We start from the raw sequence: 13,641 nt of genomic DNA on the forward strand, positions 1-13,641 counted from the left end.
CGTAGGTAGTGCCACACTCAGTGCCCCTTGTAGATAGTGCTACACACTGCTCCCTGTAGATAATGCCACATACTGCTTCCTGTAGATAATGCCACACACCTTATTTTTAGATAGTGCCCTCTGTAGATAGTGCCACACTCCACCGTTATAGATAGTGCCACACAGCCCCCCTGTAGAAAATCCCTGGGTACCCCCAAACAAAAACACTTTATATTCGCCTAGCCCCGTTCCTGTGAAAAACGGAGCTCCACAGTCTCCTCAGGATATGTTCACACGCTGTGTTTTCAGGCGTATTTTTGGGATGTAACCTCTCCGAAATACGCCTGAAGAAACCGTAGCTGAATGCCTACAAACATTTGCCCATTGAATTCAATGGGAAAAACGGTTTCTTTCAGACGGAGCATTTTTTTACGTTGTAAAAAAAACTCCCTGGAAAAAGGAGCATGTCACTTCTTGAGCTGTTTTTGGAGCTGTTTTTCATTGTGTCAATAGAAAAACAGCTCTAAAAATGGCTCCAAAACACAACTTAAAAAAAAGTTTTCAGCTTCAAAAACGGCTGAAAATCAGAGGATGTTTTCTCTGAAAACAGCTCCGTAATCTTCAGCAGTTTTTGACTTTGCGTGTGAACGTACCCTCAGTCCTGCAGCCTGAGGTGCCGAGACAGGATCCCCGCGTAGGCGGCGGATTCCGTGACGTCATCGCGCCGGAATTCGTAGGGATTCTATCCCAGCGTTTTATAGGCTGCAGGCCTAAGCCCTTATTCACACGACAGGGTTTCCCGGCCGGGTGACGGCCGTTCATAAAACGGCCGTCACCCGGCTGCAGTAGGAACAATAGACCCCTAATGGGGCTATTCACACAACCGGGAAACCTGGCCGGCAAAAAATGGGACATGTCCTACTTTCGGCCGTTTACCCGGCCCCCATAGAAGTCTATGGGGCCGGGTAACACACGGCCATCACCGGAATGTGTCCCGAGTGATGGCCATGTATTCCGTCGCTCACTCCCTCCTCACAGCGCAGAGTGCATGTGAGGAGGAGGAGTTTATGCCATTCGGACGAATGGCTGTACGCTGGAGGTAAGTTTATACACTGTGTGGCAGGGCCGGGGTGTACAGCAGGTGGAAGGGAGCACTGCGCTGGCTCCCTTCCCCTGCTTGTTTTAAAAGCGCCCTGGCCCGGCGACACCTTCCATGGCCGATGGCGCCGCTAGCAGCTGCTGCTACTACTACTACTACTACTATTATTATTGTAGCGACGCCACTATAGCAGAGCAGGGAGGTATCTCCCTGCTCTGCTATGTGCTAGCCCTACTTTAGCTCCCTGAAGGAGCGGAATCCCAGTGTGTTCGGGGATTCCGCTCCTGGACAGAGCGCTTGATGTCTCTGTCCATATCTGGGCAGTGACATCAGGGGACACTCCTGAAGCGGAATCCCCGAACACTCTGTGACCGGGGATTCCACACCAGGCGAAGCCAGTAACGTTCAGTGTCCATAAATGGACACAGACGACAGGGGCTTTTCCTGAAGTGGAATCCCCAGCCACATGGGGATTCCCCTTCAGGAGTTGCCCCTAATGTCACTGTCCAGATATGCCTGGCCCGGAACGGATGCAAAACTAATGCAAACCGGCCGGGAAAAACGGCCGATTTTATCGGCCGACACTCGGGCTCGGGCGGGACCCTGTTGTGTGAATAAGGCATAACTCCTTTTGTGTCAAACCACAAGATGATTCAGATCATGTAGTATGAATTTAAAGAAAAGAAGGGAGGAAACCTCCAGCTCACTAGTTCTGCGTCCCGCACTCAAACCTCGTCCATATCTCCGCAATGGCCCACGGCAAACATGGAAAAAAAAAAAAAGAAGGTATGATCCAGTGTGGTTTGAAGATAAAAGGAATTGATGTTCCCAGATCTGCCATGAATAAGAACAGTGTTCGAAACGCGTAGGCTTCCGATTTATGCCACTCTGAGACCACCTTGTTACTGCGTTCCTTTTTACTATTTAACTTTCTGTCAATAAAAGTGGGAACATCGATTCCTTTTTATCTTCAAACCACGCTGGATCATATCTTCTTTTTTTTCCAGCATGAATTTAACTAATGCTTTAGTTTCTTAGGACAACTACCTAGTGTATGGCAGGTTCACCAACAATAGGCTTGTTGGCACTGGGCCACTTACTGGACCCTCTGGCGGTCATCATCATCTGTTAAAAATAGTCAGTCAGTACATCCTGATCATTACTGGTTACTTAAAGGGGTTGTCTAGGATAACAAAAACATGGCTTCTTTCTTTAAAAAAAAAATAAAAATCCTGTCCACAGGTTGTGTGTGGTATTGCAGCTCAGCCCCATTCACTTCAAAGGAGCTGAGCTGAAATAACAGACTCAATACATGGACAAGTGTGGCGCTGTTTCTGGAAGAAAGCAGCCATGATTTTCTAATCCTGGGCAACACCTTTAAACGAGTTGTCCACTTTAGACAATCGCTTCTTGAATGAAAAGTCTGAAGATGAGCTGATCACAGTCCTGCTGCCATTTTTCAGTGACAGCGTCCAGCTAACGTTCATTTCTTCTGAGAGAGCAGCTTTTTGCATCGGCTAACCTCTCTGGCTAAAAGAGCTGGGAAGGGGGTTTGGGGTTTTGAGTTGGGAACCCCCCTCTAGTATGCACATATACCCTAATAGGGGATACGGTTTAGACAGCCATGTTCCATATACCTTATTAGGTCGCCAGCACACGACTGTGCCCATAATCACTGTCCGTGATCACGGGCACGGACAGCCACCCGCATTTGTTGTCCGTGCTGCCATATATAGTATGGGAGCACGGTCCATAAAAAGCAAAAAATCTTTTGCGGAGCTTTTTACGGCACAGACACCTTCCTGTAAATATACGGGAAGGTGTCCGTCGGCCATAGAAATGAATGGGTCCAAAATCTACGGTCGTGTGCAAGCCTTAGAGTATACAGAAAGTGGCAGCCTTAAGCAGACAAGTTCTTTGAAGATAATCATACGTGTTGGCCAGTCACGTGAAGTGCCCATTATAAAATAACATCTTTGTTTTGACACGTAGCATTTCTTAAAACCGCGAACCCGATGAACCAAAATTATATACAGAATGATGGATTTCACCGGCATCTATTCTTTCACAGCACCCATTGCTATCCATGTGGTCAGTTTCACTCCGGTAAGCGCAGCACTGTCCGTTAGTTAATGGATTATAAAATATAAATTGTAGATAATGAGTTTCTCTCACGTGTCGTAACAAGTTAAGACATGAAATTTCCAGCCGTTCCCAGTTACACCTCAATATGTGAAGGGATTGATGTTGTGTGACTCTGCCGTCAAATTTTATAGACTGGAATACGGTTTTTAAAGGGAACATGGTGTAATGCAAATCTGTGTAAAATATATTTGTAATGAATCAGTTTATTTGATGTTTGCAGTTTCTTTGGGAGAATTACAAACTTATATTGAAAAGGAAGAGCTGGTTGTTAAAGGGGTTTTCCCGATACCATGAGTTTTTTTTAAAACTGATTTTGGCCGCCTTAATGGAGCCCTCCCAAACACCTTGTTTTCTTTTTCCATGCCTCCCCTCCGCTATTCTGCTCATTTTCTCCTGCTGCCATTTGTTTACATGGCTCTGTTCCGGTCCAGTGAAGGCCTCTGCTCCCAGCATGCTGTGCATCTCTCCCAGCATGCTCATAGGCTGCTGTACTGAGCATGAGTGGATCCAATAGATATACTGATGACCTAGTGGATCCAATAGACTTTCTTTGAACCGCACATGCTCCAGGAGCGCTACAGCTCGCCTGGAACAATCCACAGAACGGACGTCGGTGAAGACGCGCCATTCATTCAAGAGGCCAAAAGAGTGGGTATTGTGTTTTGATAGACCGTAATTATTCAGTACCAGAAAACATCTTTAAAGGAGAGATGGCAGGATTGGCATCATCACCGGATCTTGGCGCTCCAATTGAACATATAGGAGGAGGGATGTGCATTAGAGCTCATTCACATTTTAGTTTTTTTATGAGAATTGCCATTTTTTTAATATGCAAGTCCTAACGGATCCGTATTGGAACCATTTTTTGCCCATAGAAGTCAATGGGTTGATTTATAAAAAAAAAACAAAAACCGTATGTCCCATTCTTGCATAGTTTACATGTACGTATTTGTGGAGGGAGAGGGGGAAAAAAAAAAAACAAAAGCAGTGGAATAGATCAAAACTGGTGCAAAGGACCAATATAGTTGCAGCTTTCTTTTTCCAAAAGTCCCGTGAAAAGTAAGAGCTGGAATGTGATTGGCTGTGAGTAACTGCTCCACTTTTTGAGAAGTCTGACTCCTGGTGTTGAGTAAATGCACCGCCGTTAAACACAAATCATTTATAAACGGTTGACAAAAAACTTTATTACTCTTAAGAAAACAAGCAAAGCAAGAACGAAAAATAAAAACCATACAAAATAATGTACAAAAATAAATACACTTTATAAAAGAAAACTATTTGCATGCAGCTGTAAATTAAATATGTATAAATAAATACAATGTACATAAAAATGTTCTGGCACTTAAAAAGAAATAAAAAGGCCACAGGGAGCTTGATGTTGGGTCTGTCCGAGGAGAAAAGATCCTCTGACAAATAACAGGAGTTATACAAATGTTCATAGAAAAGGCGAGTATATAAACCGGACGTGTAATCCTAGCTATAGTCACATTCCCGGTAGACAGCATCGCAAAAGGAGGACGTTCCGGTGGTCAGACGTCCATTGACGAAGAATATTAATAGAACAAAACTATAGAATATGAAGGTTTTACCGATTGTGCACACACCACGGAGTAACACCAGCAGTATATTAGTACCGGCCTTTCTGGAAGTAGTGGTCGTAAACAGGTAGTCCACTACCGGACAACTCATGACATATCCATTGGATAGGTCTTCAGTACATGATCTGTGGGGATCTGACACCTGGACCCGCACTATTAAGCCGCTCCGGCTGCCTCCGGGCACCGGACGTCCATGCTGGAAGCAGATCGCTCTGGTCAAGTGAATAGGAGCAGCGCTGCAGCACAGCCGCTATGCAATGTATGGAGCCAACCGCTTCAGACTCCATACATTGCATAATGTGTCATAACATCCGATGCCTGCAGGCCACTGGAGCAGCTGATCGGTGCGGGGTTCGGGTGTCGGACCCGCACCAATGATATACCGATGACCTATCCAGTGGATAGGTTATCAGTTGTCCGGTAGTGGACAACCCCTTTAAGTAAAGCAACATGAAATAGTTATGGGTGTGTAACTACAAGCTTATAACAGTGCAAGAAACGTTCTGTAGTCTTGAAATGTGCACGCAATCTCCAAACCGGATCGCAGGAAGTATAATAATAAACATCAAAGTCGAAGACGCCACAAACAGGAGATATAAATAACTTTGATAAACATTCTTTCACATACATCCGGTATGTGGAGCCGGGCTTGCTCTGTAGACGCCAGTAAATTGTAAAAATACAGAATAAAAGCAGAGATTTGTTTATTGTCCTGTCACCTCTCCTGACATGTCTGTATTCGTAAATACTTGTATTTCCCATCAAATGACAATTCTGGAGCAAATTTTCTTACAACGCTGTTCCTTTGTTATTCCTCCTGGAAATGCATGAATAAATTGACAACTGGGTGTTTTTATTCTCCTTGTCAGAAGGGCGGGTCTCCACACAGTGTGACACGGTCAGAAATGATACGACAGCTTAAAGGGTAACTAAACGTTTGACAAAACTTCTGACATCTTCGTTTCGGTTTGGCTTTTTCCAGAAATCAAGGTCTATGAGTCCGTACTCCGATACATCGGATTTCCGGGAAAAAGCCGAACAGAAACTAAGCGGCTCAGCACTCACGCCGCTTCGTTTTAGCGATTGGTGGGGGTCTCAGTGCTCCGACCACCACCAATCAAAACTTCTGACAGGTCACTAGTTTGTCGTACATTTAGTTACCCTTTAAGACTGTGTAGGGACAAGCCTCATTGATAAACAATATGGTAACACCCAGATGTCAAATTTATTTATACATTTCCAAGAGGTATAAAAGAACAGCAATGTAGAGTTCTAAGTAAGGGCTTATTCACACGGCGGATTTCGTGTGGCGGGTCCCGCCGCGGAACGATTCCTTCCTCCCTCCCAGTGAAGTCAATGGGAGGTTCGGGTGGAATCCGCCTTAAGATCGAGCAGGACACTTATTAATTGATGAAATTATCAGCTAGCGGCAAAAAGAAGCGTTCGACTCCCATTGAAATGAATGGGAGGCGAATTTTGCGGCAGAATCCGCCACAAAATTGCTCCGTGTGAACATACCCTAAAGATGCTCTAGTATTGTTATTTTAATGTGGAATGTAAATATTCACTAAAACAGAAGAGCTATCAGGCCCTCTCTTAGGGACAGTTCACACAGAATTTGACGATGAAACCGCGTCTAAATCAGAGCCAAAATACGCCCAAAAATCACCTCCAATTTATTTCAATGGAGTCAGAGGTATTTATTTTCCTGGGCGGCTTTGGGCCGCTCGCGAGAAAAAAAACACGTCAGGTTCTTTCTTGACCGGGTTTCCTGCCTCTGCTTCCCATTGATTTCAATGGAAAGTCAGAGAAAAACCTGCGGCGCTCGTTCTAGAGCGTTTTTGTTTGCATTACACTCGATGCCCGTGGGCAAAAAAAAAAAAAGCTGTGAAAAACATGGACAAGAAAAAAGCAGGCAGTTAAAAAATCTGCCTTTAAAATTCATTCAGCAAATTGGAGGCAGATTGTTTCTGCCTGCAAAAAAAACTCCATGTGAATGAGGGCTGCTACTCACTACATGCGATGTATGTAGAGGTCCGATGCCGAGGATGTCATCAAGTGGCACCGTCATTTACACGCAGCAAGTATAATGAATACGTGCCCCAAACAGGGGTTTTGAGCACCGTTCAGAAGGTGCAATAACACCCGCTGAGAGGTTGACCCAAGAGCTACTAATCCTGGTAACCAGGTCCCTTTAAAGAGGACCTGTCATCTCATGGTTTTCATGGTTCATACATCGAATATGATGACCAAGAACCGAGAAAATAAACGTAAATCGAGAACTTCTTTTACGTTTGAAGCACAACAAACTTTTCCAAATGGTGCCCGACGCTAGTACTTTAACCTTGAAAAACTTTATAAATGTTCAAATAGTAGAACACCTACCAATAGTAGTGTAGGTGGAAGAATGTGCAAATCCGTTGAATAGGTTGTACAGCTAACATGGTCTATCATGCCAAACAAAAGCAAAGTAAAAACTGGAGCTCTCGGTTATTAACATTAGAGGCCAAATGGAGAAAACATGCAGTGACGATCCACCTTCAATGGACAGAAAAAATATCACAAAAAAGTGTCAGTGTCTTCCGCTCCTTCATCCTAGAGAATGTTGTCTTCGTAAATTGTCACAACACTTGGCTTCTTTTTTCGGGTTTTTTATGCAGATACTCCTAAAAGCGAAGAGACAAAAAGAAGAAAGCGAAATATTACTGCAATACTAGTAGTAACGTAGCTCAAAGTGTCACCCACAATCACCAGATATTACAACATTTATTTTCAATCTTTCCATAATTCCTGGGATACGTGTTCTGGAACTTTAAAGGGACTCTGCAGTAAATAATTGGGCCCTCGGCCCTTAGCACAAACGTTGTAATTCACTTTCCATGTGAATTTGGTCCGTGGACACTGTAATGTAAGGACACGAAGGTGTAGGAGGACATGGCTTTGAATGCATCCACAGTGCCACCTTATGGGATGCATGTGAAAGCAAATACATATAGATGAAGGTTCATGTGGTATACAAAATATGGAAAGTGCCTTACAAAGTTCATGCGCTCTACGTGCTAAGAAGAATTAAAAGGGATGTTAGAGTAAAAAACACACACATATATATATATATATATATATATGCTCTGGTACTGCAGTCAATACAAGACACTGCGCTAATCTTGTGCATAGGATCTGTCTGGTATATGAATTGGTCTGACCTGCAATACCAGACACTGCCCATGGACAAGAGTGGCACTCTTTTTATTTATTTTTATTATTATAATTTTTTTTTTATTTTTTTTCCCCTAATCCTGGATACACCTCTTTACCCCTATTATCCTGTCCTGAACAACCATTTCAGGCTGGCTACACATTTGGCTTATGCTGCCACCCCATAAGGAAGACTGTCCTAACAGACTATAAATATTGGAGAGGAATGCATGGTGTGTATACAGCAGTGTCTTTGCTTGTGGACATTGCGGATTACACGAGGCTGGGCATGACGCGGGCATGACGTATACGGCTGCATGATGGGACACCGGAGAAAGATGCCGAATAATAGTCAGCTCGTTCCTACAATGCTTTCAGTGGAGGACTACGCGGCAGTTTTGCTTACCCTTGCCTGTACAGCAGTTTATTGGTAGGCGCATTTTGTCCTTGGCTTGGCTGAAGGATTCTGATAAAAGAAAACATGAAATGTTAAGGATTACAAGTTACTTCAATAAAATCCCTTAAAACAAAAAAAGAATTGTCTGCCTTAGTAGCCATTATATCTGGTCTTTATGATAGAATTCAACCAACGGTTCTGGAACTATTACATAAATATACTTGGAATAGATATACGAGGGGAGCGGTTTGTGTCATTGTAATTTCAGGGTCGTCTCTTCACAGATCTGGGATTGCTCATAATTCTTTGTCAAAATCTGTACTTCAGTCCGTATCAGTATTTTTAAAGAGCAAAACCAAGTTTTAAAGAATATGGATTCTACTTCACATTGACAGAATATTACAAAACACAAGAATAAAAATAATTTCTTAAATCTTTAATGGATATTAACTCTACAACCTGTAGCACCTCACACCCAACATCCCTGTATCATAACTATATAAAGTAGGTTACAGGCCCATGTGTGTGTAGTATGGTCAACCACCTGGAATCCAAGGCCTTGGGTTTGGATATGGGTTTCCTATTTGACATTCCAATTTCTACTGCCCTACAAAAAAAATAGAAAAATGGAGGATAAGCAAACCGGTTTTTATTCAAATATGGTAATTTTGTGTTCAGCACATCTAGAATTCAGGTCAATAGGAGCCGTATAAACTTGAAGTAGATCAACCCCTTAGACTCTTACATCTGCATCATGGCTTTTGTTTAACGGATACCAGCAGCGCCCAATGGACATTATGGAGTTACAATGGGATCCGCTGGGTTCCGGTCAGGTGTCCGTCGTTTTGACGGGAAAAATTTGACAGTCTGTGACGGAGCCTCCGACACCGGAGTGACGCGAACAGCGGAGGGAAAATATAAAAGTAAAGTTCTGTTCACACGTGTCATGATTTTTGTTTTGGCAGGAGCCATGACAGATCAGTTATGATCGGTCATTGACTTATAATTGACCAATAATGTTTCCATCAGTTTTTTTGGGTATTATTTTGCTGGATGCAATACTGCAGCATACTGCAATGTTCTGACCATCAAAATGTAAACTAAGCCAGACAGAAGAGGACTAACGGGGGTGTGAACAGACTAACGGGGGTGTGAACAGACTAACGGGGGTGTGAACAGACTAACGGAGGTGTGAACAGACTAACGGAAGTGTGAACAGACTAACGGGGGTGTGAACAGACTAACGGGGGTGTGAACAGACTAACGGGGGTGTGAACAGACTAACGGGGGTGTGAACAGACTAACGGGGGTGTGAACAGACTAACGGGGGTGTGAACAGACTAACGGGGGTGTGAACAGACTAACGGGGGTGTGAACAGACATTATGGCTCTTTTCACATCTGCGATAAAGGCTCTATTAGGAACCTCTATCACAGATTCTGGCTTTCTTTAAGACGGAAAAAAAAAAACTGACACCGGGACAGAAACCATTAAAGTCAACGAGATATGTTGGGCACTGTTAGTTTCCATAATGCGCCAAATCAGTTTTTTTGGTGTTGTGCTCCTTTGACCGAGCTGAATAATGGAAAGAGCCTTGATGCAGATGTGAACAGAGCCCATCATACATGGCATTTTACTATTAACAAATTATTTTGTATTTCCATATGACACTGGCTGATTAAATATCTTAAAGAATTGTTCTTGTCTTTAAAACAAGAAATAGTGTGTATATATATATATATATATATATATATATATATATATATATATATATACACACACACACACACACATACACACGCACACACACTATTTTTTTATTTATTTTTTTATTTTACCTGGTAAGCTTTTTCCTATCCAGAGACTTCTGAGTTGCTGATGACAAGGTCAGCCTATCCCTAGGGCTCTTTATTTTTTCCTATAGTCAGAGAAAAACAAAAAAAAAAATTTATTTTTTTGTGGTGGGAGATCAATAAACAGGCGGTCACATATATAATAAAAGAAAAGAACAGCCTGCATTTACGGTGTGCCTAACAAACTATTATAGAAGACGGTCCTTGAATGACAAAAAAGTGTTGAGAACGAATCATCATCTGGAAAATAGAGTAGGTTACAAAAATGTCAACTTGTTAGAGTCTAATCTGTGCAGCATTTTCCCTACTTTTATATAGTTATTTGATACTAAATAAGCAATACAATCTTTTTTTTTTTTTTTTACAATAATTTACCATCTGCCTGAGCATCTTCTCTCGTCGTAGTTCCCAGTCATTAGCCAGAATATTCATCCGTTCTGTGACATCCATTGCAAAGAAGATGTCATGGATTTCATATAGGGCTGCCCGCAGCTTCAAACAAAACGCAAAAAGTTTGAGGTTTACAGGTACACATTCACTGCACAGTGATCAACATATCATTATGAAGAGGGCTTCTGGCAAGCAAACAGTGGGTAAGTAAATGGAACCAGCTGACAGGTGGCATTGATCATATCATATCCATTCTTGTCGGTTATCCATGGATCTGCATGCTCCAGGACAGAAGGCGAGAAATATAGCGGATCAAAAGAGGGCACTGCATTGTAAGTACTAAGGTATTGGTTAATGTATAGGCTTACATGCCTCACATATGGCATGTACATATGGATACTCCAGTGAAGCCATGACTAGAACGGTCTGGCAGTTTCAAGGGGCAACAGTGGTGACCGTGTACTATGTGCACATTATTATAGAGCACCTTTATATGGGTAAGAAGTCATGAGGACAGTATGCCAGGTGGAGCAGAGAAGGGGCACTACTTTCAACCGATTGCTATGCTAGGCACTACTATGGCAATACTCTTATATGTAGGGTAGGTGTTAATGTGGTAAGAAACTGCGTTGGGTCACTGATGTGTAGGTAATATTCCTCTGACTAGAGATTGTGTTCTGCGGCGGTCTTATGCAGAAAGTCTTCAGGATACAACAAGATTATTTTAGGGACTTTCCCTGAAGATAAAGCACAGCTTCCCCTTTATTTTGTTTCTCTCTGCACAGCGCCAATCTAGACCCAGCAAGTTAGGTGTGGGTCCAAACCCCAGAGAATGAGGAGCCCTCAGTACCCATTCTTGACTATAGAGCAGGACAGTTATGCTCTATTCCTCTCCAAAGACTTAAATGGGGGCGTCGTGAATAGCAGAACGCAGTCATTAGGCTGTTTCTGACAAACCGATTTACTGTGAATAATCACAGTTGGCTATGTGTAAATTACTGGATTTAAAAATGAATGGGTACTGAGGGCCCCTCGTTCTCGGCAACCCCAGGGTTCGGACCCACACCTCACTTGCTGGGTCTGGAGTGGCGCTGTGCAGAGAGAAACAAAATTAATGGGAAGAAGCGCTTTATCTTCAGGGAAATTCCCTAAAATAATTTTGTTATATCCTGAGGGCTTTCTCCATAAGACAGTTACAGACCACAGTCTATAGTCAGAGGAATCTTACCCACACACCAGTGACAAAAGGCAGTTTCATTCCAGGTTTTCTGCTCTCCCCATATGGATATGTAATAACATATCGGGAAATACAGAACCAGCAATCTGAAATAGCGCAGACATATTTGAATGGAATAGGCATATTTGCACTTACCTGAGCAACGACTCTTTCCTGTAATGAAACGTCTTGTGCGGACACATGTCCTCTGCCTGGTTGAGCCTCGGTATGAAACGTTCTAATGAATTCAGCCGTATCCTAACAAACAAAAGAACCAAAAAACAAGTGATGTGGCTGAAAATGAATGGTTTGCTGCAGAATCAAAAAGTGGAAAGTTTATACTCCGTCAACACGAAGAAGTAAATTGGTATAAACTTTTATAAAATAAGATAATGGAACATACAGTGGGGAAAAAGATCACACATACTTTCACCGTTTGCTTTAAATTCTTTAGCTTCTCGGTCTGCATTAATCTCCGTGTAAGGAAACCTTTGGCTAGTGCAGTAACTTTATAGAACTTTCTTTGCATTTGGGGACTGTAAACCTTGAATAAAAAAAGAAAAATATGAATCCCCGATAGCGATCTCAAGTGGATGTCCAGCTTAAACACTATGCAACATTTGTGTACAGTGACAGTTTCACCCATTCTGTACAGGAATTTATAATGTCCAGGAGTAAATGTGAAGGCATGAAGTGATGATTAGTAATAATGTGGCTCACAACCTGAGAGGAGTTGATGTAGTGCGCCTTCATTAGGTGTTAGAAGTGTTCAAAGAGGAGAAACCCTTTACGTTTGAATACTAGTAGACAATCCCTACTTGTTTGGAGGGTCCACCTACTGCAATCCCCCAGCGATCATCTGTCATCTGTGTGGAAACCGGTGTTCAATTTCCATGTAGCGCCACCACAGGAGAAATTAAGTATTACACAGTGTCCATTCAAATCAATGTGTTATCTGTGTAACGCAGGACAGGTCCTTCAGAGCGAGAGACACTTTTTTTTATCTGCTCTCCGGTGCGGAGATCCTGAACAGAGATTCCCCCTCTCAACTTAGAATATGAAAAGGAGTTTTCTAAACTGTACGGTTCTTTTTAAGGAATTTGACTTTAGTAAACTTCTCTACACTGTGTGACCACATTCAATGTTATGTCAGTGTGAACAGCCATTAAAGTGTTCCCTGTGTATTTGGATAGAGAATTTTAATGACAATAGAAAAAGTTTACACAAAAGATTTCAGTAAACTAGTCACCTGAGACCATCTGGTCTTCGGTCTGTTAAGGGGCCTTGGGGCTGATATTTTCGGTGCTCTGCAATCTGCTGGTCCCCAAAGACCGAACGAGGACTCAATTGTGGAACCATAACTATGCTGTGAAGGAGCAACAAGTGATCCGACTGTAAAAATAGAGGACACAAATGACCTCAGGGATAAGCAAAACACATCAACACAGGGTCATGCAAAAGGTTTGCCAATTAATCTGCAAGAGGTAGACAGAACAGTCAATATTATTTTAGGGCTGAATATATGAACGCTCGTTCCCGATCATTGCCCTGTGTAAAGAGGGCAACGATCAGCCGATGAATGAGTAAACGCTGATTTTTTGGGTTTATGCAGCAGAAAATATTATGGTTGTCGGCAGCACATCCCCCTGTGTAAACGGAGATGTGCTGCCGACATGATGAAAATGCATGGGGACGAGCGATATATATGACTATATATATCACCATATATTACTGATCGTAGCTCCTTGTGAAAGGAACAAATGAGTGCC

At 42.6% G+C, this 13,641-nt stretch overlaps 1 protein-coding gene and 1 long non-coding RNA gene across 3 annotated transcripts in view; one reads left to right on the top strand and one right to left on the bottom strand.

The window, feature by feature from the left end:
• Window positions 1-13,641, top strand: part of LOC142655715 (uncharacterized) — a 31,075-nt gene that overhangs the window by 588 nt on the left and 16,846 nt on the right. Inside the window, exons 2-3 of one of the 2 annotated variants that reach the window (XR_012849538.1) lie at window positions 3,071-3,184; window positions 8,168-8,573. This is a non-coding gene — a long non-coding RNA (uncharacterized LOC142655715). Of the gene's footprint in view, window positions 1-3,070; window positions 3,185-8,167; window positions 8,574-13,641 lie in introns of those variants that run through there. The other variant, XR_012849539.1, reaches the window with a different exon arrangement.
• CCP110 (centriolar coiled-coil protein 110) overlaps window positions 4,395-13,641 on the bottom strand; it is a 33,182-nt gene continuing 23,935 nt past the window's right edge. Inside the window, exons 7-14 of the mRNA XM_075830196.1 lie at window positions 13,122-13,264; window positions 12,300-12,416; window positions 12,029-12,130; window positions 10,642-10,758; window positions 10,252-10,331; window positions 8,958-9,020; window positions 8,423-8,482; window positions 4,395-7,487 (exon numbers count right to left, since the gene is read on the bottom strand). Of these exons, the coding sequence (XP_075686311.1) occupies window positions 7,412-7,487; window positions 8,423-8,482; window positions 8,958-9,020; window positions 10,252-10,331; window positions 10,642-10,758; window positions 12,029-12,130; window positions 12,300-12,416; window positions 13,122-13,264 (758 nt within the window). The 3' untranslated portion in view covers window positions 4,395-7,411. The remainder of the gene's footprint in view (window positions 7,488-8,422; window positions 8,483-8,957; window positions 9,021-10,251; window positions 10,332-10,641; window positions 10,759-12,028; window positions 12,131-12,299; window positions 12,417-13,121; window positions 13,265-13,641) is intronic.

Source organism: Rhinoderma darwinii, chromosome 6 (assembly GCF_050947455.1).
Source record: "Rhinoderma darwinii isolate aRhiDar2 chromosome 6, aRhiDar2.hap1, whole genome shotgun sequence".
NCBI lineage: Eukaryota > Metazoa > Chordata > Amphibia > Anura > Rhinodermatidae > Rhinoderma > Rhinoderma darwinii.